The sequence below is a fragment of the Oncorhynchus tshawytscha genome, linkage group LG16, assembly GCF_018296145.1.
Source record: "Oncorhynchus tshawytscha isolate Ot180627B linkage group LG16, Otsh_v2.0, whole genome shotgun sequence".
NCBI lineage: Eukaryota > Metazoa > Chordata > Actinopteri > Salmoniformes > Salmonidae > Oncorhynchus > Oncorhynchus tshawytscha.
Genome location: NC_056444.1, coordinates 73366262 through 73393074, shown reverse-complemented (window position 1 = coordinate 73393074; position 26813 = coordinate 73366262). Strand labels below are relative to the sequence as shown.

General features: G+C 41.1%; 1 protein-coding gene across 3 annotated transcripts; it reads left to right on the top strand.

Moving 5' to 3' along the window:
- Positions 1-1397: 1397 nt before the first annotated feature.
- Positions 1398-26807, top strand: LOC112216313 (6-phosphofructo-2-kinase/fructose-2,6-bisphosphatase). 3 transcript variants are annotated; one of them, XM_024376218.2, is made up of 14 exons: positions 1398-1564; positions 9342-9467; positions 9607-9703; positions 9989-10055; positions 14482-14556; positions 14714-14770; positions 14876-14997; positions 15306-15513; positions 23703-23849; positions 24151-24255; positions 25832-25961; positions 26100-26162; positions 26251-26315; positions 26420-26807. In XM_024376218.2, the coding sequence occupies exons 1-14, from the start codon at positions 1528-1530 to the stop codon at positions 26477-26479; spliced, it is 1359 nt and encodes a 452-aa protein (XP_024231986.1). In that variant the 5' UTR covers positions 1398-1527; the 3' UTR covers positions 26480-26807. The 3 variants fall into 3 exon arrangements, with proteins under 3 accessions (XP_024231986.1, XP_024231985.1, XP_024231984.1); XM_024376217.2 differs by lacking the exon at positions 1398-1564 and adding an exon at positions 1623-1923; XM_024376216.2 differs by lacking the exon at positions 1398-1564 and adding an exon at positions 7765-8111.
- Positions 26808-26813: the final 6 nt, after the last annotated feature.

Here is a 26813-nt window from a genome sequence, read left to right as displayed (position 1 = left end):
TCCATATTTACTATTGTTTTGGTGCACTAAGGTTTTTGCTCAGTAAATGAGCTGTAGTGATATGTTTGAGTTTTGCTGGCTGCCGTCCATGGCTGTGTGAGAGATAGGGATAGTGGTAAATGAGTTGATCCTGGCAAAGTAAGTGGAAAAGTTTAGTGAAGGAAAATAAACCCCTTTGCAATCCATAAGGGTAACATGAGATGGTACCTTACTAAACTATTTAGAATAGGAGCAGATCATTTGGGGCTTGGTTATAAAATAAGGCATGGCTAGATGCTTTGTTTTGCTGCCAAATTAAACCACCATCCATTGCTTTTTACATTACCCCTGTATATCGAGACATCCCAAGATTTCACTGGATTCTTTTGGGGCCTCACGTGAAGAATGGAGCTTGGGTGTGGTACTGACTGCAGCAATACCATGCTTCTGTAGCAGACGTTTCACATACAGCTAATGGTAGGCTATACATTTTGATGTGCATGCAGTAATATGCTGTATGTGACATATTTTTGAATTTGTCTGCTGCATAACACAGTCGCTATTGGTTGGATAGAAAATATTAGTGTGTTTTGTTGGTTTTATGATTGCGGCACATAGTGAGCTCCAGTCATTAAAAACATATTTGTTGAAACGTTTAATGTTACACACCCTTTCAAATCAAATCAAATCCAAATGTATTGGTCGCTACACAGATTTGAAGATGTTATCGCAGGTGCAGCGGAATGCTTGTGTTTCTAGCTCCAACAATGCAGTAATAGACAAAACACTCCAAAGTTGTCTAGGAGCTAGAAACAGGGTGTCCGTGTCTGTCAGTGACATCTTGCCAGAGAAACTGTAGTGTATGGAACACAACAACAAGAGTTCAAGACATGGCCTATAAGTCCTTACTGGTCGCATTCTCATGTAGTAATTACTTTGTATTAACCCTGGGCTCAAATACTATTTGATATTACTTCAAATAGTTTAGCTGGGCTTGATTAAGCTTGCCTGGTGCAATTGAACCAATAGAAGACTCACAGAAGGGTAAAACCAGCCCACCTGGCAATAAAGGCAGGCTTAAGCTAAAGCTAATAGTATTTGAAAGATTTCAAATGCTATTCAAACCCAAGTCTGAATGAGAAGCGAAGCCACAGAGTTGTAAAGGTTCAAATCCCCTCGGTGACCTTTGCTCCTGTTCTGAGCTCACTCCCCTGGCTGTGTGTGTGTATGTGTGAGTGTGCGCGTGTGCGTGTGTGTGCGTGTGCGTGCGTGTGTGTGTGTGTGTGTGTGTGTGTGTGTGCGTATGTGTGAGTGTGCGTGCGTGTGTGTGTGTAAGTTGTGAATGGTGAACCCAAGACCTGGCAAACATTAAAGGACAAGCCCAGCGTATGTCCATGTGTCGTAGAAAGAGGGAGAAGGTGGTGAAAGGGTAGAGAATGCTTTGGCCGAGGGGTTTGGTTACATTAATAAGAGTATCTGACAGCAGAGCCATAGGCGTTAGTAAGTCTTCTTCAGACCGTGCACCCTGCAGGGATAGAACTGCTCCATATGGAATACATAATGAGGCGTCGCTGTGACAGCGCAGGTGAGAGCATTCAATGATAAACATGCACTCACTTGAGAGAGAGGAGTAGGAAGCACTAAGATGGTATAGTAAAGTCCAACTTTACTATGCTGGTTCACTTCTGTCTATGCACATGTTGTCCCGAGCACATGTTGTCCCGAGCACATGTTGTCCAGGGGGCTAAGTGCAGCAGCACAAAAATACACTCGAGCAAGATAGACTTGGTGGATTGGTGTTACACTCTATGATTCAGACAGTGCAGCAGACACTGCTACAGACCGGACAACGTCTTCTCTGGGTTTCAAGCTGCCTTGATTTAGAAAGCTGCCTTGATTTAGAAAGGATGGACACGCAGACGAAATGGGAAAGGACTTGGGAAGGTCTGTCTGTCACTCTGGTAACTCTGATATCTTCTGTTGTTTGCCTTCTATTTCCTTATACAGTAGTGGCATCATCTTTGTGCTCTGTTACAGTGTGATTAGCACAGTCAAGTATAGTAGTAACCTATCACTGAATGAATGCTACAGTTGTAGGATCTTAATTGGAGCCAGTTTGCTACAGCAGGAAAATGATTCTACAGCAACAGGAAATGTGAATTATTATGTGGATTATAAATAATGGTATAGAACAAGAAGGCCTGCACACTGTTAAAGCTCCGAATTCACCTCTTTATTGACAACGTTTCCATCTGAAGCGGATCTTGGTCAGGTCATTATAAATAATGGACATTGTTTGTAGGGGTTGATACATCTTTTGTATCACAAAAAGGAAGCATTTTTAAACCTGGAATATACTAGAAGTTAACATTTCCTTATGTGGAGGAAAGGTTTATATACTGTTTTATAAACTTCAGATGTATATACTGTATATACTGCACATCCTATATAACTACACCTGCACACACCTTTTCAATTCATATACTGTCTATACACACCATTACACACTGAGTGTATAAACATTATGAACACCTGCTCTTTTCATGACAGACTGCCCAGGTGAATCCAGGTGAAAGCTATGATCCCTTACTGATGTCACTTGTTAATTCCACTTCAATTGGAGTAGATGAAGGGGAGGAGACAGAATAAAAAAGGATTTGAAAGATTTGAGACAATTGAGACATGGATTGTGTATGTGAGCCATTCAGAGGTTGAATGGGCCAGACAAAATGCAAGTGTCTTTGAACAGGGTATGGTAGTAGGTGCCAGGTCCACCGGTTTGTGTCAAGAACTGCAACACTGCTGAGTTTTCCATGCTAAACAGTTTCATGTGTGTATCAAGAATAGTCCACCACCCAAAGGACATCCAGGAAACTTGACACAACTTTGGGAAGCATTAGCGTCAACATGGGCCAGCATTCTCGTGAAAAGCTTTGGACACCTTGTAGAACCCATGCCCCACAGAATGGGAGGTGTGGGGGGGGTGCAACTCAATATTAGGAAACTATTCTTAATTTGTTGTACACTGAGTATATATACAGTGGAAGTTGGAAGTTTACATACACTTTAGCCAAAAAAATGTAAACTCAGTTTTTCAAAATTCCTGATTTTTAATCCTAGAACAATTCCCTGTCTTAGGTCAGTTAGGATCACCACTTTATTTTAAGAATGTGAAATGTCAGAATATTAGTAGCTATTTTGCCACAACTTTGGAAGTATGCTTGGGGTCATTGTCCATTTGGAAGACCCATTTGCGACCAAGCTTTAACTTCCTAACTTCCTTGAGATGTTGCTTCACTCTATCCACATAATTTTCCTACCTCATGATGCCATCTATTTTGTGAAGTGCACCAGTCCCTCCTGCAGCAAAGCACCCCCACAACATGATGCTGCCACCACCATGCTTCACGGTTGGGATGGTGTTCTTCGGCTTGCAAGCCTCCCCCTTTTTCCACCAAACATAACGATGGTCATTATGGCCAAACAGTTCTATTTTTGTTTCATCAGACCAGAGGACATTTCTCCAAAAAGTACGATCTTTGTCCCCATGTGCAGTTGCAAACCGTAGTCTGGAAGTTTTATGGAGGTTTTGGAGCGGTGGCTTCTTCCTTGCTGAGCGGCCTTTCAGGTTATGTCGACATACGACTCGTTTTTACTATGGATATAGATACTTTTGTACCTGTTTCCTCCAGCATCTTCACAAGGTCCTGCTGTTATTCTGGGATTGATTTGCACTTTTCGCACCAAAGTACGTTCATCTCTAGGAGACAGAATTCAACTTCTTCCTGAGCGGTATGACGGCTGCGTGGTCCCATGGTGTTTATGCTTGTGTACTATTCTTTGTAGAGATGAACGTGGTACCTTTAGGCGTTTGGAAATTGCTCCTAAGGATGAACCAGACTCGTGGAGGTCTACAATTGTTTTCTGAGGTCTTGGCTGATTTCTTTTGATTTTCCCATGATGTCAATCAAAGAGGCACTGAGTTTGAAGGTCGGCCTTGAAATACATCCACATGTACACCTCCAATTGACTAATGTTATGTAATTTAGCCTATCATAACCTTCTAATGCCATGACATCCTTTTCTGGAATTTTCCAAGCTGTTTAAAGGCACAGTCAACTTAGTGTATGTAAATTTCTGACCCACTGGAATTGTTATACAGTGAATTATAAGTGAAATAATCTGTCTGTAAACAATTGTTGAAAGAATGACTTGTGTCATGCACAAAGTAGATGTCCTAACCGACTTACCAAAACTATAGTTTGTTAACAAGAAATTTGTGGAGTGTTTGAATTTTTTTTTTAATGACTCCAAGTTTTAATGACTGTTTTGAGGGTGCTTTGCTGCAGGAGGGACTGGTGCACGTCACAAAATAGGTGGCGTCATGAGGAAGAAAAATTATGTGGATAAAGTGAAGCAACATCTCAAGACATCAGTCAGAAAGTTAAAGCTTGGTCGCAAATGGGTCTTCCAAATGGACAATGACCCCAAGCATACTTCCACAGTTGTGGCAAAATAGTTTAAGGACAACAAAGTCAAGGTATTGGAGTGGCCATCACAAAGCCCTGACCTCAATCCTATAGAAAATGTATGGGCAGAACTGAAAAAGCATGTGCGAGCAAGGAGGCCTACAAACCTGACTCAGTTATACCAGCTCTGTCAGGAGGAATGGGCCAAAATTCACCCAATTTATTTTGGGAAGCTTGTGGAAGGCAACCCGAAACGTTTGACCCAAGTTAAACATCTTAAAGGCAATGCTACCAAATACTAATTGAGTGTATGTAAACTTCTGACCCACTGGGAATGTGACAAAAGAAATAAAAGCTGATATAAGCTATTCTCTCTACTATTATTCTGACATTTCACATTCTTAAAATAAAGGGGTGATCTTAACTGACCCAAAACAGGGATCTTTTTAGTTTAAATGTATTTGGCTAAGGTGTTTGTAAACTTCCGACTTCAACTATATATATATATATTATTTATATTCCCGGACTCTGACATTGCTCGTTCTGATATTTTTTATTTATTTTTTATTTTGTGTATATTGTTTTGTATTGCTAGGTTTATTGCTGCACTGTTGGAGTCGTGAAAACCTGTGAAAACATCTACAAATATCTGCAACTGACCAATAAACTTTGATTTTAATTGATTGATTGAAAATTCTCTGCAACAAAAGAGTGATCATCTTTACATCTGTTGTAGCCTATAAGTGAGTGAATGGTTGGGATTTGGTTCAGTTTTCTGCTAGCAGCCTAAATGTGAATAAATGAAAGAAGCTAGTCAACCGTACTGGGATAGTTATCCAACCAGGACCCTTCAAATGGAACCTGATCAGATCTTTGGGACCTGTTACGGAACGGGACGGTCTGTCTTCTGAAGGAATCTTGCTCAAGCATAAACCAACTCCAAAATGTCATGTACCCTCTTGCCATCTTAATATCTCATTCCATCTTCATATGGAATGTAACCTCAACCACCTTAAAGGCCCAGCACAGGGAAAAACGTGATTTTCTGTGTTTTATATATATTTCCACACTATGAGGTTGGAATAATATTGTGAAATTTAGAAAATTATGGTAATGCCCTTTACGTTCAAGAACTATTTGAAAAGACTGTTTGAAATTTCTGCCTGTTTTTGATGGGATGGATTTTTGGCCAGACTGGTGACATCACAAGGTGGTAAATTAGTTAATAGACCAATAAAAAAGAGTTTCAAACCTCTCTGCCATGTCTCTGCCATAAAAGCTAGTTTGTGATAGTCCTAGCAAAATTCTTGCTTGAGGAATTGCTCATTGTTAGGAAGCTGTTTTTGTTTATTTTTTACCATTTTAATTGAAAACAATCACAGTAAGAACTATATTGTTACCGAAAAATAATTTGATATTGAGATAAACATTTCTGCATTGGACCTTTAAGTACAGTATGTTCCATGTAAACTTTTATTATGCAATTTACAGTTCCTCGGAGAGAGAGAGAGAGAGAGAGAGAGATGTTTTCAGGAACACATTTACACTTAGCTGTGGTTTACAGGAGCTGCCCATAGCTCATTTCTCAGCAGCTACAGTGCAGTCAATCCCTGTCATTCTATTTGGAGCATGGAGGCCAGGCTAAATTCCTGCCAGGCCAAACTCTCAGCCAGCAGGGATAGCATGTTCCTCTCTCGCTTCTCCTGGGCTCTACTAACAAAACCAGATCTAGACTCTGTGGTCATTACTGTTGCTGTAAGGTATAAACATTGTCTGTACTGCAGAATATCAGGTTAGATACTTAACCTTTTTAACATATGCCAACATAGGCCTACTGTATGATTTGCCCAGAATGTGGTCAGTTAGGTAGCTTAACAGTTGGTATGAGGTCTGACACTTAGCTACAGAATGTATTGCTGTGTTATGGGAATTATATTTTCTGTTGGAGAATAATGGCAGAGGCCAAAGACACTGTAAGACTAACTGCCAAACTAACTGTCTGTCTCTGTTAGAATTTGACCACAAAGTTTTATTCAAAGTATCCTGTTCCAATGCCCATTGCAGCCTTGCTAAGTTACTGCAGGTCTAAGTAAAAATGTGTTACAGCAAACCCCACAGTGGAAATGTCTAAACAATGTTGCCACTGCATGTATAACCTGATAATATACAGTAGGCCTACACTCGTAGAAAAAAGGGTTCCAAAAGGGTTAATTGGCTATCCCCGTAGGAGAACCCTTTTTGGTTCCATGTAGAACTCTTTTGAAACAAAATATGTTCCAAAGGGTTCTCCTATGGGGATAGCCGAAGAAGCCTTTTTAGATCTAGATCGCAATCTTTTTTTAAAGAACGTATGGATATAACATAAATAACAACTACAGGGGGTAACAATGCCCAGCGGGCCCAGTGAACAAAGCTGGTTGACATGATGTCAATACAACTAGTTTGCAACCAGGTTGTAATGGTGTAGTACTGATATCATTTCAACCAGTTTTGCTCGCCTGCTGGGAGGCTACATTACGTATTGATGACATTATCTAACCCATGACGCCTCTTCCCTTTAATACTCCACTGCATTAAGTTGTAATGAGATCAGATCAGGGACTGTCCATGTCTCATAGGTTGTCAGATGTCTAATTCCTTAGTCAGGTTAATGCCTCGTTGCCTTGGTAACCTCTTGAAGTACTGTCAACAAAGTCAGATATTTTCTGAATGAGAATGATTGCACCAGAGCAGAAAGACAGCAGAGAACATAGGGATGAGCTGTTTTGTTTTATTTGCTACCTACAGGCTACAGACAGTGAGAGTGTATGTAATGATAGAGCCAGTTGATCTTTCCTCTGGATTAGCATTTCAAAAGGAACTGTGAACTCTGACTTCCAACTGCCACCTTGTGGTATAATTGAGCAACACCACACCATTGCCAAATACAAATCAAGCAACAGATATGTGCTGTACTATAGCCTCACAACATATATTGTTTTGATCAGTTCATCGTAACAGTTAACTATGGTAAACTGTTACTCTGTGATGAGCTTGTTCTTCAAAAGGACTGATATATTTAATGCTTTAGTGCCATGTCACCACCACAACACAGACTTGTGTGACTTTGTGATTCCTTCTCCCTACTGGCTGATATCCCAGGATATTTTAGATCCCTCTAAAGTAGTTGGCCTCGGACCATGTTCTACGCTAACTGCTGGGTAGCAGTGAAACAGCATGGCATCAATGAGCTAACATGTATCCCAAATGGCACCAAATTCCCTATGGACCCTGGTCAAAAGTATTGCATTATATAAGGAACCAGAGCCCTATGGACCCTGGTCAAAATTATTGCATTATTTAGGGAATCGGATGACATTTAGAGGTCCTCCCCTTCCATCGTTCCCTCCGCCTTCTGCTCCTTGGCAACAGTCAGGTGACCCCGCCGGAGTTCACTGAAGCAGGCGGCTGTGTTGCTCCTCTTGTCTCCCTCACTCACACTCGCTCCGCTGAACAGGGCCAGGGGGACTGTGCTGTGTTGCATGACTCTGTCTGTCTGGGCTCTGCCGAGTGCTGACATGACCACAGAACAGGAGAAGAATGAGCTCACGCAGACTCCTCTGCTCAAGATATGGGTGCCATGGTTGGGGATGAAAGGCTGCAAGCTAAGTCGCCGGAGAGGCTGTAAGTGTGAAGAACCCATTTCTGTCTAGTGCTCTCTTTCTCTTTTTCTGTTTCTTTTTTTCCTGTTTCCGTCTGTTTCTGTCTGTTTCTCTCTCTCTCTTTGCCTCTCTCTCTCGCTCCTTCTCTTCTCCTGTCTGTTTTCTCTGTCTCTTCTTTCCTCTCAACTTCCTAATTCATTCATTAGTATAAGCCACGGGAAAGTTATCTTCAACAACAGGTGGATGAGTGCTCAAGTTTTGATCTTGTTGCCATGTTAAGACTATGACCGAATGTTTCCTAGTGTAAGTCTTAGATCTGTTGAATGGCTTCCCTCCCTCCTCCTCCATGCCCCATGTGTGAGAATAAGATGAATCCTACTCTAACATTGTCCTGTGACCTGTAATATATGAATACTGTATACTGACGCTGCAGTCAGTCGTCATTCATATAGACTACCAGCTTCTATATCCTGCAATAAGTCCTGGTTCTCCTATATCCTCCCTCTTACTACCTATTGTACTGTAACGCTCTTCTAAAGTCTCAGTTAAGTGGAGTTGCTTCCTGACATGTGAAATGATATCTGGTGCCGTGTGCGGATATGCAGTTTGAACATTACTTTATTGAGAGGTCTGATGTAGCCTGTGGAATGATTCTGTTCCACATGCTTTCACAGTTATTTTGTTTCTACGATGAAATCTCATGCTGAACAAGAGGTACTGCATGCTGGTACTGTCTGCAGTAGCACCCTTGTCCCAGTGTGTTGTCACCGATGTGACTGGCTGCATGGGATACTCTGTGGTTCTCAGGGTATATTCTGAAGTAGTCTTACACTCTTAAAGGAGTTGGCTAATTACTCTGGGATTATTATGCAGAACACATTACCTCTGGCGATCCTGTTGACAAGGTAAATAAGACATAACATGGTAACAATGAGGGCTCAACCAATCCTTACCTGTTGGGAGATTTATTTGATCTCTCTGTCACCTGGTGTTCTCTCTCTTGAGGAGATGGTCAGGATTACCTCGGCAATTGGCACACACACACACACACACACACACACACACACACACACACACACACACACACACACACACACACACACACACACACACACACACACACACACTGTGTGTGTAAGTGTTTACTCTCACCAGTGATTTGTGCCTTGTTAAAAGTGTTCACAGAGAACCACTCTATTTACCTACCAGGCATGTACAGTAGATTCCTACGGTCTGTCTTGTTTTTCCCCAGCCTCCGTGCCCCAGCTCACCAACTCCCCCACTCTGATTGTGATGGTTGGACTGCCTGCCAGGGGAAAGACATACATATCCAAGAAGCTCTCCCGCTACCTCAACTGGATAGGGGTTCCAACAAAGGGTCAGTTCACACCCACACACTAGCCAAGTTAAATGACCTGAGGTGTGCTTGAGTACTCATACACGTCACTGAGGATTGGAGTTTATGGTCTTTCCCTTATCTATCCTATATCATCTATCATCAATCACCTATCGTCTAGTCTTCAACTTGGGCCAGTATCGCAGGGAAGCAGTCCAGAGCTACAAGAACTTTGAGTTCTTCAGACCGGACAATGAGGAGGCCATGCAGATTCGCAGGTAAGAGATTCCTCGGGTTTGATGGGTTTCTCTATCTATGTGACGAAGCTATGGGTGGGGCTGCGTCTGAAATAGCACTCTTTTCCCCATAGCACTCTACTTTCCCACTACTTTCATTGTCAAAGTAGCAGTGCACTGTATAGGGAATAGGGTGACATTTCAGGTGCAGACTAGTGGTGGTTTGTGTAAAGTATTACGTAACAACTGACATGCTATGTCCTTTTGTGCTGTGAATTATCTTTCTGTGGTTAATCCAATGATTTCTCATTGCATTTGCTTTCTCAGGGCCTGTGCTACAAATGCCCTTGAAGATGTAGTTATCTACTTCTCAAAGGAACATGGACAAGTAGCCGTGAGTAAGAGGACAATTTAAAACTGCCCCTCTGAGCTGACTGTCAATAGGGCAAACACACCATACCTCTTACACATGACTGAGACATACTGTACTCAGGGTGGACAGGACATTGAACTTCAAACACACTGTACATGATAAACTGGATACTTCCAGGTCTCCATGGGTAAAACTATATTTTGACCTCTATGGATTTACAGATTAAATAAAGGCTAAAGAAATATACACTGTGCCAATGTTCCCTCTATGCTGCGGGTGCACAGTAGCCCCAAGACTGCTGCTCAGCTCCCCCTGGACTGCCAAGCAGACGAAATATCAGCCCACAGAGAGAAGTACGAGATTGAATTTCACTCAACTTTCTAGAGCAGTGGTTATCAAACTCGACTGATTGATCTCCAATGCATTCCTAATCGATCGACAAACATTTCTGTAACAAACAAAACAAAGATAAAGCCTTGTGTTCCTATTTTGTTTTGCCATTTTGAACAATTTCATGTGTCTGAAAGTACAAACTCTGCCTGTTGGCGGGACCGAAGAGCAAATCAAGTGCACTATAGGCCTACAATGGGCCAATCGGATGGCTCAGATAAAGTGTCTGCAGTAACGTAGCAGGCATAACAGAAAGCTACAGCAAAATTGATACTGTAAGATTTCAAAACATTTAAAACCATGACTAGAAAGAGACTGTCAATGAATATAGCAAAGAGCTGCTGTTTTACGAGTGAGTTCATGTTTAAGTTCTTACTCAGCACTGTCAACACTTCGTATTCAACATTAAACGTGTGTTTTTCCTATTTCCACTCAGCGCTACAATAAGCACTGTAGCAGTAAGGAATGAGTAGGAAAGTATATATATATATATAGGCTTGCGTTGTTGTTATTATTAGCGGCTTGGGTCTTTTTAACATTGAGGAATATTTCTCTTAATCTGTTCATAAGAGTAACAACACATTTGTGGATGATGTGTGGTGCAACTCCAGTTTCACCATCAGCTGAAAGACAGTGTCCCTTTTGGTCAGTGTCAGTGGAGGAAAGGGAGAGCGGAGGGATGGACCCTAAATCTGCTGCTCTCTGCCTCCATTGAGACTAAAGATCAGATGCAGGCACCGTCAGCCCAGTAAAATATTTAAATGTTTGCTCACTCAGCTGTGCCTCACAAGTAATACAACAACGGATCTATTACGGGAATGATCATATAGCCTACCTCAATTTTTTTAATATATATTTTTTTAAATGCCGAACAACAATGCGGTGATAATACAGTTGAAGTCGGAAGTTTACATACACCTTAGCCAAATACATTTCAACTCAGTTTTTCACATTTCCTGACATTATACCTAGTAAAAATACCCTGTTTTAGGTCAGTTAGGATCGTCACTTTATTTTAAGAATGTGAAATGTCAGAATAATAGTTGAGAGAATAATTTATTTCAGCTTTTATTTCTTTCATCACATTCCCAGTGGGTCAGAAGTTTACATACAATACACTCAATTAGTATTTGGTAGCATTGCCTTTAAATTGTTTAACTTGGATCAAATGTTTCGAGTAGCCTTTCACAAGCTTCCTACAATAAGTTGAGTGAATTTTGGTCCATTCCTCCTGACAGAGCTGGTGTAACTGAGTCAGGTTTGTGGACCTCCTTGCTCACACATGCTTTTTAAGTTCTGCCCACACATTTTCTATAGGATTGAGGTCAGGGCTTTGTAATGGCCACACCAAAACCTTGACTTTGTTGTTCATAAGCCATTTTGCCACAACTTTGAAAGTATGCTTGGGGTCATTGTCCATTTGGAAGACCCATTTGCGCCCAAGCTTAAACTGCCTGATTGATGTCTTGAGATGTTGCTTCAATCTATCCACATAATTTTCCTCACTCATGATGCCATCTATTTTGTGAAGTGCACCAGTCCCTCCTGCAGCAAAGCACCACCACAACATGATGCTGCCACCCCCGTGCTTCACGGTTGGGATGGTTTTCTTCAGCTTGCAAGCCTCCCCCTTTTTCCCCCAAACATAATGATGGTCATTATGGCCAAACAGTTCTATTTTTGTTTCATCAGACCAGAGGACATTTCTCCAAAAGGTACTAGCTTTGTCCCCATGTGCAGTTGCAAACTGTAGTCTGGCTTTTTTATGGCGGTTTTGGAGCAGTGGCTTCTTCCTTGCTGAGCGGCTTTTCAGGTTATGTCGATATACGAGTCATTTTACTGTGGATATAGATACTTTTGTACCTGTTTCCTCAGCATCTTCACAAGGTCCTTTGCTGGTGTTCCAGGATTGTTTGCACTTTTCGCACCAAGGAGATGCATTCTGTCTCTAGGAGACAGAATGCATCTCCTTCCTGAGCGGTATGACGGCTGCGTGGTCCCATGGTGTTTATACTTGCGTACTATTGTTTGTACAGATGAACGTGGTACCTTCAGGCATTTGGAAATTGCTCCCAAGGACGAACCAGACTTGTGGAGGTCTACACTTTTTTTTCTGATTTTCCCATGATGTCAAGCAAAGATGCACTGATTTTGAAGGTAGGCCTTGAAATAAATCTCAGGTACACCTCCAATTGACTACAATTATGTAAATTAGTCTATAAGAAGCTTCTAAAGCCATGACATAATTTTCTGGAATTTTCCAAGCTGTTTAAAGGCACAGTATGTAAACTTCTGACCCACTGGAATTGTGATACAGTGAATTATAAGTGAAATAATCTGTCTGTAAACAATTGTTGGAAAAATTACTAAAAAACTATAATTTCTTAGCAAGAAATTTGTGGAGTGTTTGAAAAACACGTTTTAATGACTCCAACCTAAGTGTATGTAAATTCCGACTTCATCTGTATACGTGGTGATAATGTATTGGGCCCATAGCTTACTGCACAAACCTCATTGCTACAGTACTGTTTTTAATTGGTTAATGTTGCATAGGCATACGTTTTTAAGCCCTGTTGAAAAAAACTGAGCGGTAGATCTTGGCTAGCATTTTGAAAAGATTGGTGACCACCGTTCTTCAGTTTTGCCTGTTAACACTATCCACGTTTCCCTTTAATGTGGCAATTGTGATTGAATCTATGCAATATTAGCCACTTTTAATGGTACATATCGAAACAAAACAAACTATGCAAGAGATTTTGTTGTTGGCAGAAAGCATCAGAGTAGGATTCTATTACATTGACACACACTACTCAGTCCGTACTCTACAAAGACCGATCTGTGCAATTTACTTTGAACTGGACTGTGTTTACAGCATGAGGGGTCTTGAGTAGATGCGCTTGTTTTGAGATCAAAGTGAGAGCTGCATGTAGCAACGTGTGTACATTTGGTTCATATCCTTTGCTAGTTAGTGAGTTATTAGCCCAGTTATAGATAGGGAGTGATTGCTTCCTACAAGACCACAAAACATGTACATTTCCAGACATCTTTGAAAAGCGATTCAGGCGAAGAGCTTTTTTTGTCTTAAAGGGGCAGTGTTTTATTTTGAGACAGGTTTGAATAAGCTAAGTAGCCAATAGGCAGAGGGTAGCATAAGTTGTCTGATTCTCTGTAATAATGGTATGGGAATAATAATTATTTTACTTTGTAAAGTGGTTTCTTACATCAAACAACACAACAAAATGTTCAGTCACCTCCTTGTCTGATGGACAAGTGGATAAGCAGGTTAATGTCAAGCCCTGCATTTTTTTTTTCAAACGTCTCAAGGAATGTAGGCCTACATTGAACACCACACATTGGCTGCTACTCTAGGCTGAATGATAGAACAGCTATTTCCATGTTAAACTGTTATGGGATGCATTTTCTCCATTGTTGTTGATGGTTGACCACCCAGCCTACATGGCCTACTTGGCCCCTGTTAAAACTGTAACTTAAAACGGGTACAGGCTCAGTGTTCACAGTAAACTTTCGCTGGAAGTTTTTTTACAAAGTTCAAGTTTGCGCTCAGCAGACCTGAAATTTGCTCAGTGGCAAAATAATTTTGAGGGAACATTGCACTGTGCCCACAGTGCCCACGTTCTGCTACATTGACTGGAATGTATAGATGTAGGATCTTCATTTAAGCCAGTTTGCTACAGCAGGAAAATAATTCTGAAGCAACAGGAAATTTGAACTTTTATGTGGATTATAATTAATGGACCTTTTTGTAGGGGTTGATACATTTTTCGTGGTGGGAAATGACAAACTATAGAAGCTTTAAAAAAAAAAAAAAATACACAGGAAAATGCTCAGCAACAAAATAGTAAAACAATCCTACATCTGTAAAATCCTACATCTGTAAAATCCTACATCTGTAAAACCCTACATCTGTACAACCCTACATCTGTAAAATCCTACATCTGTAAAACCCTACATCTGTAAAACCCTACATCTGTACAACCCTACATCTGTAAAATCCTACATCTGTACATCTGATTAAAATATATTTTCTTCCCTCCAGGTGTTTGATGCCACCAACACAACACGGGAGAGGAGGATATCCATTGTGAGCTTTTCCAAGGAAAAAGGCTACAAGGCAGGTTCAAGAGCAGGCCAACTGACAGTCCTGTAGCTGCTACTATACATAATGAATAAACACTTTACTACCACTGCAACAGCTAAATACAAACTCAGATGGTGAAACTGGACAAAACCCCTTTGGTATAATGAACACAACTGAATTGTCCTTACAGGTATTTTTTGTGGAGTCCATTTGTGATGATCCAGACATCATTGCACAGAATATCACGGTGAGAAAGTATATTCTCAAACCTTACCGGAGGGCTCTCTGTTTCTAAGATGCCAAACTCTGCAAGATGTTAAACTCTACACTGTGACACTGACCTTTGTCCCAGGAAGTGAAAGTGAGCAGCCCAGACTATGTGAACTGTGACAAGGATGAGGCGCAGGCAGACTTCCTGAAACGTATCGAGTGCTACAAGCAAACCTATGTGCCTTTGGACGATGAGAAAGACAGGTAGAGTTCAACAGACTATGCCAACTAGCCTGGTCCCAGAACTGTTTGTGCTGTCTTGCCAACTCCTTTATTGTCATAGTCAAAAAAACACATCTGGGATCAGGCTTTATGCCAACAGCTCCTCTCCCTGAATGAGAGAAAGAGTAAAAACTAAACTGAAAAAAATACTTGGTTATCAGATACCTGTGATTAACAAAAAATCCATCTCTCCTTCTATCTTCCTGTTTTCCCCTACATGTTATTGTGTCGGCACCTGTCTTGAATAATAATTGTCTCCCTATGTGTCTCTCTATATTTCCTATACAAAGGCATCTGTCTTACATCAAGATCTTCAACGTGGGCTCTAGGTACTTGGTGAACCGTGTGCAAGACCATATACAGAGCCGGATCGTGTACTACCTTATGAACATCCACGTCACACCGCGCTCTATCTTCCTGAGCCGCCACGGGGAGAGCGAGCTGAACCTGCTGGGTCGCATTGGGGGAGACTCAGGACTCTCTCCCAGGGGTCACAAGGTCAGTAGGCCACACAGGCACAGTCGCTTGGAAAAACACCCAAGAAAGGCAGGAACCTAGGAAGAAACCTAGAGAGGAACCAGGCTCTGAGGGGTGGCCAGTCCTCTTCTGGCTGTGCCGGGTGGAGATTATAACAGAACATGTCCAATATGTTCAACCATTCATAGATGACCAGCAGGGTCAAATAATAATAATAATTACAGTGGTTGTAGAGGGTGCAACAGGTCAGGACCTCAGGAGTAAATGTCAGTTGGCTTTTCATAGCCGATCATTCAGAGTTAGAGACAGCAGGTGCGGTAGAGAGAGAGTCGACAACATTAGGTCCGTTGACCACGTCAGGGTTCCATAGCCACAGGCAGAACAGTTGAAACTGGAGCAGCAGCACGACCAGGTGGACTGGGGACAGCAAGGAGCCATCATTAAAACAATAGAGGTCCTAAAACGGAACATTGAGGAAAACCAAAACTTACAGTTGATTTGTCAGAGGACAAACCATCCACAGAGACAAACTGATATCTTTCCCGACAGATAAGATCTGAAATCAGGCCAGAACTTGTCAGAACCAATTTTGGTTTCCAATCTCTCCAAAAGAATGTGGTGATCGATGGTGTCAAAAGCAGCACTAGGGTGATTCTCACGAAATCTTGGTTTCAAAGTTTTCAAACATGACATCTTTAAAAAGACTTGCATCAACAAATTTCCTTTATAGGCATAAATAACGAGGTCTGTGTTTGTGTTTGTGAGCATTCATTTAAAAACATTTACTGACAATTTAATGCCTTTATGAACATAAAGAATATCATCAATGGTCTGAAAACATCAAGACCATTAGGAAAGCTAATACATTTTTTTTTTAATTTAAAAAAGATTATTAACAGTCATGCACAGAATACTTAAACTCTGAAATAATATAGATTTTTAAATTAACATTTTTTATTGATTTCTCCCATTACCGCAACACCTTCCGCAATCTACAATTTAACATTAACACTGGAGTGATAGATGTGCAGATGATGATGTGGAGATACTGGGGTGCAAAAGAGCAAAAATAAATAACAATATGGGGATGAGGGTGGGTGTGCTATTTACAGATGGGTTTCAAGTTCAATCAATTTCATTTTGCAGTGCTTCAAAAGTACATAACACACATACAGTGCTTTGCAAAAGTTTTCACCCCCTTGGCATTTTTCCTATTTTGTTGCATTACGACCTGTAGTTTAATTTTTATTTGGATTTCATGTAATGGACATACACAAAATAGTCCAAATTGGTGAAGTGAAATGAAAAAAATTACTTGTTTCAAAAAATTCTAAAAAATACAAAATGGAAAAGTGGTGCGTGCATATGTATTGACCCCTTTTGCTATGATGCCCCTAAATAAGATCTGGTGCAACCAATTACCTTCATAAGTCACATAATTAGTTAAATAAAGTTCACCTGTGTGCAATCTAAGTGTCACATGATATGTCACATGATCTCAGTATATATACACCTGTTCTGAAAGGCCCCAGAGTCTGCAACACCGCTAAGCAAGGGGCACCACCAAGCAAGCGGCACTATGAAGACCAAGGAGCTCTCCAAACAGGTCAGGGACAAAGCTGTGGAGATTACAGACCAGGGCTGGGTTATAAAAAAATATACGAAGCTTTGAACATCCCATGGAGCACCATTAAATCCATTATTAAAAAATAGAACGAATATGGCACCACAACAAACCTGCCAAGAGAGGGCCGCCCTCCAAAACTCACGGACCAGGCAAGGAGGGCATTAATCAGAGAGGCAAGAAAGAGTCCAAAGATAACCCTGAAGGAGCTGCAAAGCTCGACAGCGGAGATTGGAGTATCTGTCCATAGGACCACTTTAAGCCGTACACTCCACAGAGCTGGGCTTTACTGGAAGAGTGGCCAGAATAAAGTAATTGCTTGCATATTTGGTGTTCGCCAAAAGGCATGTGGGAGACTCCCCAAACATATGGAAGAAGGTACTCTGGTTAGATGAGACAAAAATTGAGCTTTTTGGCCATCAAGGAAAACGCAATGTCTGGCGCAAACCACACACCTCTCATCACCCCGAGAACAACATCCCCACAGTGAAGCATGGTAGTGGCAGCATCATGCTGTGGGTATGCTTTTCATCGACAGAGACTGGGAAACTGGTCAGAATTGAAGGAATGATGGATGGCCCTAAATACAGGGAAATTCTTGAGGGAAACCTGTTTCAGTCTTCAAGAGATTTGAGACTGGGACAGAGGTTCACCTTCCAGCAGGACAATGACCCTAAGCATACTGCTAAAGCAACACTTGAGTGGTTTAAGGGGAAATATTTAAATGTCTTGGAATGACCTAGTCAAAGCCCAGACCTCAATCCAATTGAGAATCTGTGGTATGACTTAAAGATTGCTGTACACCAGCGGAACCCATCCAACTTGAAGGAGCTAGAGCAGTTTTGCCTTGAAGAATGGGCAAAAATCCCAGTGGCTAGATGTGCCAAGCTTATAGAGACATACCCCAAGAGACTTGCAGCTGTAATTGCTGCAAAAGGTGGCTATACAAAGTATTGACTTTTTTTGGGGGGGGGGGGATAGTTATGCACGCTCAAGTTTTCTGTTTGTTTCACAATAAAAAATATTTTGCATCTTCAAAGTGGTAGGAATGTTGTGTAAATCAAATGATACAAACCCCCCAAAAATCTATTTTAATTCCAGGTTGTAAGGCAACACAATAAGAAAAATGCCAAGGGGTTGAATACTTTCTCTAGCCACTGTAGGCTAAGAACAGAGAACACATAAAAACAACACATACAAAAACATTAGAATAGCACACCATCGTCAATACACACACTGGCCTGTATAGTGTCCCTAGGGGATGATGTTTCTATGACCCCAAGCTGGTGCAGCTTCTTTATCTTCAAGCCAAAGTTGTCATGCGTTTTGCAAGCACATGTTCTCTGTCTGTGACATGGCTTAAGGTTAAATAATTGAGGCTTGGAGAGGTTGTGCCTCATCAGACAAATCTTCTACGAAGATAGTGTCCGTTAAGGCTCTCTTACGGAAATCTGGCCCTTTTTCCGAATTTCTCCGGATTTCCCATTTAGTACAAAGGAGACTTAATCTTGATGAAGGAAGCGGCTAAAAGTTTGCGCATTAGTCTTCTCTGGCTGTTACTGGGTAATGTTCTCTGATCACCTCTCTTTGCAGTTTTCTTCTGGACCTCTCTGCCTTCCATGTCAGTCTTTTCTTTAGGTTGACCATCTCTTTGGTCCTCTCCAGCAGCTTCTCTTCTGTGTAACGCAACTTTGACCTCCATTTTAATAGTGTTTTCTTTCTTCTGTTCCTCTTTTTGGGGGATTCCTTTGGGGTAGATGTCTTCATTGGTCCAGGTGTCTGTAGAGATGTCTCTCTTCTTTTAGGAGTTGAGTTGATGGCATGGACATTTACCTGCTGAGGTGATAATGGCTGTTCTCTTGGGGAGGCTGTGTCTTGAAGATTTTGAATAACTTCTTAATTTTGCTTTTTGAACATGTTGAAGTGTATCATCTTCCTGGTTTGATGGTGTCATGTCCAATACAGCTTTTAGCTGTTTCTCTCTTCTGTAATACCTTTTTTGAGTTTTCCCGCCACTCTTTTCTTCTTTTCATGTTGCTTCTTTGTCAGATCTAGAGTTTTCTTAATTTTACAATTTTGATTTTGATTTTGATATCTGGAACTGGAAAGGAAGATAAAATTAAATGAAATGAGCAAGTCTCAAAACATGGGAAAAATGTTACGGACCAAGTCATCCTATAGTAGAGACTGAATGGCTTACAGACTGTGTGTGTGTGTGCATCCTAAGGTAGGGACTGAATGGCTTACAGACTGTCTGTGTGTACACATCCTATAGTAGGAACTGAATAGCTTACAGACTTTGTGTGGACATTTTATAGTGCAAACTAAATGGCTTACTGGATATGTGTGTGTGTCTGTATGTGGTGGACGTGTGCTCGCGCATGTGTAGACTTCCTAACAATGTAGGGTATTGACTTCCTATAGAGACTGTATGAGTGCATAGGCTTCCTATAGACTATATATATGCTAATTACTCTTGCTGTAACCTCGCCAACCCCTAACCTCTCTCTCCTTCCTTCTGTACTCTTCCAGCAGTTCTGGGAAGGGTGTAAACATTTTCTCTGAATTTGAATTTGTCAGCCTAGCCTTCGCTAAAGATTTATTTTTGTCCCTTGCTGACTGTCTGCAATTAAACAGGACATAAGGCAAAATATCAACAGTCAGTAAATAATATTTAAATTAATAGTTCATTATATATATTTAAAAATATAGTCAGTATGATTAAATTCTCATTACTGAAACAAAAGTTCTCTCTACCGCAACTGGCCTTAAATTGCAGCAGTAAGTGAGAATGGTGTTGCGGAGGAGGAGGAACCTTGGCATGTTTTGCTAACAATGGAGACGACATGATGACTAAGCACTTTTTACTCAATGTACATAATTAGACATTAATGAAGTATATTTTCATAGAAAAATTGAAATCTAACGTTTTTCTAAATGTGGAAACCTTCTTGTATCAGTAATGATAATCAATTCTGTCTCGTAGTCTGACAAGAGACTGTTTAACTTTTAACTAGAGAAATATAAAGAGATCTGATTACCTGGTAGCCATATTGAAGGTACTGGCAGATGTGTTGCTTCATTCCAAGTCAAACTTCGTTTAAAATTCTCTGTGTGTGTAAACAGTCCTTCAAAAATGTTGCGGAGGATGAGAAAATCAGTCCTATTATTATTATTATACATGAATATTCAGTTTATATTTTTTTTATGTCATTTGAAAACACCTGGTAGAACATCAATTTTTTTTCTGAATATTTTCATTTTACTCTGTTAAAATTAAAACATGACATACATTCTGGACGCTGGACGCGTTGCGGTAATGAGTATTTCATCAGAAAATGCAATAAAACACCAAAATAATGAATTCCTACGTTGAAATTACTGTTTGTGCAAGAGAACACTTTCTTTCTTATGATATTTTGTTATATTACTAAATTACATGTTTTATATTTAAAATCATTACTGCCATGGTATTTCAATGGTTTCATGAGAATAATAAGGTCTAGGAGCGGGAGGACAGATGCAGAGCCTTCTGACGCCATTAAAAGGTCATTTACCATCTCCATAAGTGCAGTCTCAGTGCTATGATGGGGTCTAAAGCCAGATTGACGTGTTTCGTAACATTGTTTGTCTTCAGGAAGGCAGTGAGTTTCTGTGCAACAGCTTTTTCTAAAAGTTTTGAGAGGAATGTGAGATTCGATATAGGCCAATAGTTTTTCAATATTTTCTGGGTGAAGGTTTGGCTTTTTCAAGAGAGGCTTTATTACTGCCACTTTTAGTGAGTTTGGTACACATCGGGTGGATAGAGAGCCGTTTATTATGTTCAACATAGGAGGGCCAAGCACAGGAAGCAGCTCTTTCAGTAGTTTAGTTGGAATAAGGTCCAGTATGCAGCTTGAAGGTTTAGAGGCCATTATAATTTTCATGAATGTGTCAAGAGATATAGGATTAAAAAACTTGAGTGTCTCCCTTGATCCTAGGTCCTGGCAGTTCTGTGCAGACTCAGGACAACTGAGCTTTGGAGAAATATGCAGATTTAAAGAGGAGTCCTTAATTTGCTTTTGTAATGATCATGATCTTTTCGTCAAGGAAGTTCATGAATTTATCACTGCTGAAGTGAAAAATATCCTCTCTTGGGGATTGCTGCTTTTTAGTTAGTTTTGCGACAGTATCAAAAATAAATTTTGGATTGTTCTTATTCTCCTCAATTAAGTTGAAAAAATAGGACGATCGAGCAGCAGTGAGGCCTCTTCGATCCTGCACGGTACTGTCTTTCCAAGCTAGTCAGAAGACTTCCAGTTTAGTGTAGCGCCATTTCCATTCCAATTTTCTGGAAGCTTGCTTCAGGGCTCGGGTATTTTCTGTATTCCAGGGAACTAGTTTCTTATGACAAAGGTTTTTAGGGGTGTGACTACATATAGGGTATTACGCAAGATTGAATTTAGTTCCTCAGTTAGGTTGTTATTAACCAATTTTTGTACTCTGATGTCCTAGGGTAGGTGCAGGGCGTCTGGAAGGGCATCTAGGAATCTTTGTGTTGTCCGAGAATTTATAGCACGGCTTTTGAGGATCCTTGGTTGGAGACATGTTGGACAAAACCCACTGAGTCAATGATGGCTCCGCAAGCCTTTTGGAGTGGGTCTGTGGACTTTTCCATGTGAATATTAAAGTCACCAAAAATTGGAATATTATCTGCCATGACTACAAGGTCTGATAGGAATTCAGGGAACTCAGTGAGGAACGCTGTATAAGGGCCAGGAAGACTGTAAACAGTAGCTATAAAAAGTGATTGAGTAGGCTGCATAGATATCATGACTAGAAGCTCAAAAGACAAAAACGCAGTAATTTACTTTTTTGTAAATTGAAATTTTCTATCGTAAATGTTAGCAACACCTCCGCCTTTGCGAGATGCGCAAGGGATATACTCACTAGTGTAACCAGGAGGTGAGGCCTCATTTAACACAGTAAATTCATCAGGCTTAAGCCATGTTTCAGTCAGGCCAATCACATCAAGATTATGATCAGTGATTAGTTCATTGACTATAACTGCCTTGGAAGTGAGGGATCTAACATTAAGTAGCCCTATTTTGAGATGTGAGATATCACAATCTCTTTCAATAATGACAGGAATGGAGGAGGTCTTTATTCCAGTGAGATTGCTAAGGCAAACATCGCCATGTTTAGATTTGCCCAACCTAGATCGAGGCACAGACACGGTCTCCATGGGGATAGCTGAGCTGACTACACTGACTGTGCTAGTGGCAGACTCCACTAAACTGGCAGGCTGGCTGTCTGACCTGCGCCCTATTTCATTGTGGAGCGAGAGGAGTTAGAGCCCTGTCTATGTTCATAGATGAGATGACAGCATCCCTCCAGCTAGGATGGAGTCCATCACTCCTCAGCAGGCCAGGCTTGGTCATGTTTGTGGGTGAGTCCCAGAAAGAGGGCCAATTATCTACAATTCTATCTTTTGGGAGGGGCAGGAAACAGTTTTCAACCAGTGATTGATTTGTGAGACTCTGCTGTAGAGCTCATCACTACCCTAACTGGGAGGGGGCGAGAGACAATTACTCGATGCCGACACATCTTTCTAGCTGATTTACACACTGAAGCTATGTTGCGCTTGGTGACCTCTGACTGTTTCATCCTAACATCGTTGGTGGCGACATGGATAACCATATCTCTATACTCTCTACACTCGCCAGTCTTAGCCTTAGCCAGCACCATCTTCAGATTAGCCTTATCATCGGTAGCCCTGTCCCCTGGTAAACAGTGTTTGATCGCTGGATAAATGATTTTAAAGTCTAATACTGCGGGTAATGGAGTTGACAATGACTAGGGTTTTCAATTTGTCAGAGCTAATGGTGGGAGGCCTCGGCATCTCAGACCCCGTAACTGGTGGAGGAGAGACCAGAGAAAGCTCGGCCTCTGACTCCGACTCGTTGCTTAATGGGGAGAGCCGTTTGAAAGTTTCTGTCGGCTGAATGAGCGACACCGGTTGAGCATTCCTGCAGCATTTCCTTTCAGAAGCCATGAGAAAATTGTCCGGCTGTGGGGACTGTGCAAGGGGATTTATACTACTATCTGTACTTATTCCTACACTTAAATTACCCTTGCTTAACGATTGCATCTGAAGCTGGTCTTGTAGCACAGCTATCCTCACCATAAGGCGATCATTCTCCTGTACATTATGAGTACAGTGACTGCAATTAGAAGGCATTATGTTAATGCTATTACTTTGCTTCGGCTGGTAGAGGTCCTGTATAACCATGTCCAGATGAAGCGTCCGGGGGGAAAAAGTTTAATGAAAAAAGTAGAGCGAGGGAAAAATGAAAACATCATTGTTTTAATCCAGATATAATGCTATTGTCCCATCCAATGACTTAATGTATTGGGCCCTCCCTTATGTAGAAAATAAAAAAACATAAAGCATAAAGTATATGTGTCTCGGGGGTTGGGTTGAAATCCGAAATATAAAATGTCATTCTCCGCAAAGAAAGTGGACAATAAACCATTCTTCTATAGTAAATGATTGTGTAAAAAATCACCCCCACCCACTCCCTGTGAACATGGTCTGTCCCTGTAGTATGCCACTGCTCTGGGGGGCTTCATCAAGGGCCAGCATATAAAGGATCTGAAGGTGTGGACCAGCCATATGAAGAGGACCATCCAGACTGCAGAGCATCTGGGGATTCCATACGAACAGTGGAAGGCTCTCAATGAGATTGATGCAGTAAGTCACTGTTTACTGCTGAGTTTAAACAAGATTTATACAATAAGTCACTATTTACTGCTGAGTTTAAATGAGATTGATGCATTTAACCACTGTTTACTGTTGAGTTTAAGCATACATTTTATGTGAGTGTGTAATGCATGTATACAGTTTGCAGTGAATGTGTGACCAACTGAGCTTAAGTCAATGCATTGGCCTGAAGAGCTAATGCAAATCTTTCGGTCTCGGGATAGGTTACTCATCACTGTACATGCCAGTACCACTCATTGACATCTTCTCTGCACCGCCATTTCCTCCTCAGGGTGTGTGTGAGGAGTTGACATATGAAGATATCCAGGAGAACCACCCAGAAGAGTTTGCACTGAGAGACCAGGACAAGTACCGGTACCGTTACCCCAAGGGTGAGGTAGGACCTGTCTTAATTCACCACACACTGCTTACAAAATACACACAAAATATACATACACTGTACATTACTCAGAAAAATTGTGGACATCTTAGTACAACACCTAGCAGTCATAGAACAACACATAGCGATCATAGTACAGCACCTAGTCATCTTAGTACAACACCTAGCGATCATAGTACAACACCTAGTCCTCTTAATAGAACATATAGTCCTCTTAGTAGAACACCTAGTCATCTTAGTAGGACACCTAGTTATCGTAGTACAACACCTAGTCCTCTTAGAATAACACCTAATCCTCTTAGTAGAACACCTAGTCCTCTTAGTAGAACAAATAGACATCGTAGTAGAACACCTAGTCCTCTTAGAAGAACACATAATCCTCTTAGTAGAACACCTAGTCCTCTTAGTAGAACACCTAGCCATCATAGTAGAACACTTAGTCCTCTTAGAAGAACACCTAAGCCTCTTAGTAGAACACCTAGTCCTCTTAGAAGAACACCTAGTCCTCTTAGTAGAACACCTAGTCCTCTTAGTAGAACACCTAGTCCTCTTAGTAGAACACCTAATCCTCTTAGAAGAACACCTAGTCCTCTTAGTAGAACACCTAGTCCTCTTAGTAGAACACATAGTACTCTTAGTACAACACCTAGTCCTCTTAGAAGAACACCTAGTCCTCTTAGTAGAACACCTAGTCCTCTTAGAAGAACACCTAGTCCTCTTAGTAGAACACCTAGTCCTCTTAGTAGAACACCTAGTCCTCTTAGTAGAACACCTAATCCTCTTAGAAGAACACCTAGTCCTCTTAGTAGAACACCTAGTCCTCTTAGTAGAATACATAGTACTCTTAGTACAACACCTAGTTATCTTAGTACGTCTTAGCTACCCTAGTAGAGGTGGATCTGAGTGACTGGAAAAGATAATTAAAGATGATTTTCTTTATTGTCACATACACCGGATAGGTGTAGTGAAATGTGTGGGTCAGCCATGGTAGTACGGCGCCCCTGGAACAGATTAGGGTGAAGTGCCTTGCTCAAGGGCATATACAACAGATTTTTGACCTTGTCTGCTCAAGAATTCAAATGTTTCCAGCTGGAACCAAGCCGAGCTGGTAAGGAAAGAAAGAAAATAGAGAGCATGGTGTGGTTCAGGTTGGTGCAATAGTATGAAGAAGGTACATTTCCTGGTGCAATAGTATGAAGAAGATACATTTTCTGGTGCAATAGTATGAAGAAGATACATTTCCTGGTGCAATAGTATGAAGAAGATACATTTTCTGGTGCAATAGTATGAAGAAGATACATTTTCTGGTGCAATAGTATGAAGAAGATACATTTTCTGGTGCAATAGTATGAAGAAGATACATTTTCTGGTGCAATAGTATGAAGAAGATACATATCCTGGTGCAATAGTATGAAGAAGATACATATCCTGGTGCAATAGTATGAAGAAGGTACATTTTCTGGTGCAATAGTATGAAGAAGGTACATTTTCTGGTGCAATAGTATGAAGAAGGTACATTTTCTGGTGCAATAGAATGAAAAAGGTACACTTCATTTTCCTCTCTCTACCACAGTCGTATGAAGACCTGGTCCACCGTCTGGAGCCAGTGATCATGGAGCTGGAGAGACAGGAGAATGTGCTGGTCGTGTGTCACCAAGCCGTCATGCGTTGTCTGCTGGCCTACTTACTAGACAAAACCGCAGGTACTTTACAGTCCAAAATACATGGATTCATTTAGCATTGTCTTGTGGTAATGAAGTTGGTCATGTCTAAGACTATCTCGTCACTCAGAACCAAATCTCGCATGCGCACTGGACTAGAGACTACTTTTTTTTCCACAGATGAGTTACCATACCTAAAATGTCCTCTTCATACTGTGCTCAAACTTACGCCGGTGGCCTATGGTAAGTTGTTGTCCAATTGGACTTGAACAAATTCACATGCTGTAATTGGATCCAACAATTTCACTCATATCTCTTTCTCCTGGTACAGGGTGTAGAGTGGAGCACATTTGCCTAAACATTGAGGCAGTCAACACGCACAGAGAGAGACCTGGGGTAAGCTTTACAAAACGTATCCATTTATTCCAAGCACAATAGAAAAATGTTATAAGAGATTCCACAAATCTAATGGTGTGACTCCATGTGTGTTGTTGTTTTAGAATGTGGACATAACCAGAAACCCAGAAGAGGCGCTGAAGACTATTCCTGACCACTTTTGAATATGATTTAGAGGATATGGACTCTAGGACCGTACTGAACCAGCAATATTATATTTTCAAGTTTTAACTTTATTGCTCGATCAATTATGTCTTAGTACCTTTCCCCGATTAAACTTGTCAAAATCAGCAAGTGTCAAAGGGGAAAAAGATAAGGAAGAAGACTAGATGAATAGAAGATCAAAAAGGACAAACTCCACTGCCTCCGGAAACAGTGAGGGGGAAATGGACTTTCTGCCTCCAACATGGGACGGCTAAAGCCCAGTACTGTATGAGTGTTGTTGACTGACCTATAACGTCCAATAAATGTGCATCAGTCTGCTCTGTCTTACCCTGG

Excerpts from the sequence above, each read along its gene's own strand:
- LOC112216313 (XM_024376216.2), top strand. The coding sequence starts at position 7,970 with ATGACTCTGTCTGTCTGGGCTCTGCCGAGTGCTGACATGACCACAGAA. Across the intron at positions 14,771-14,875 it reads TCATTGCACAGAATATCACG|GAAGTGAAAGTGAGCAGCCC; the intron begins GTGAGAAAGTAT and ends CCTTTGTCCCAG. Across the intron at positions 15,514-23,702 it reads TCTCTCCCAGGGGTCACAAG|TATGCCACTGCTCTGGGGGG; the intron begins GTCAGTAGGCCA and ends CTGTCCCTGTAG.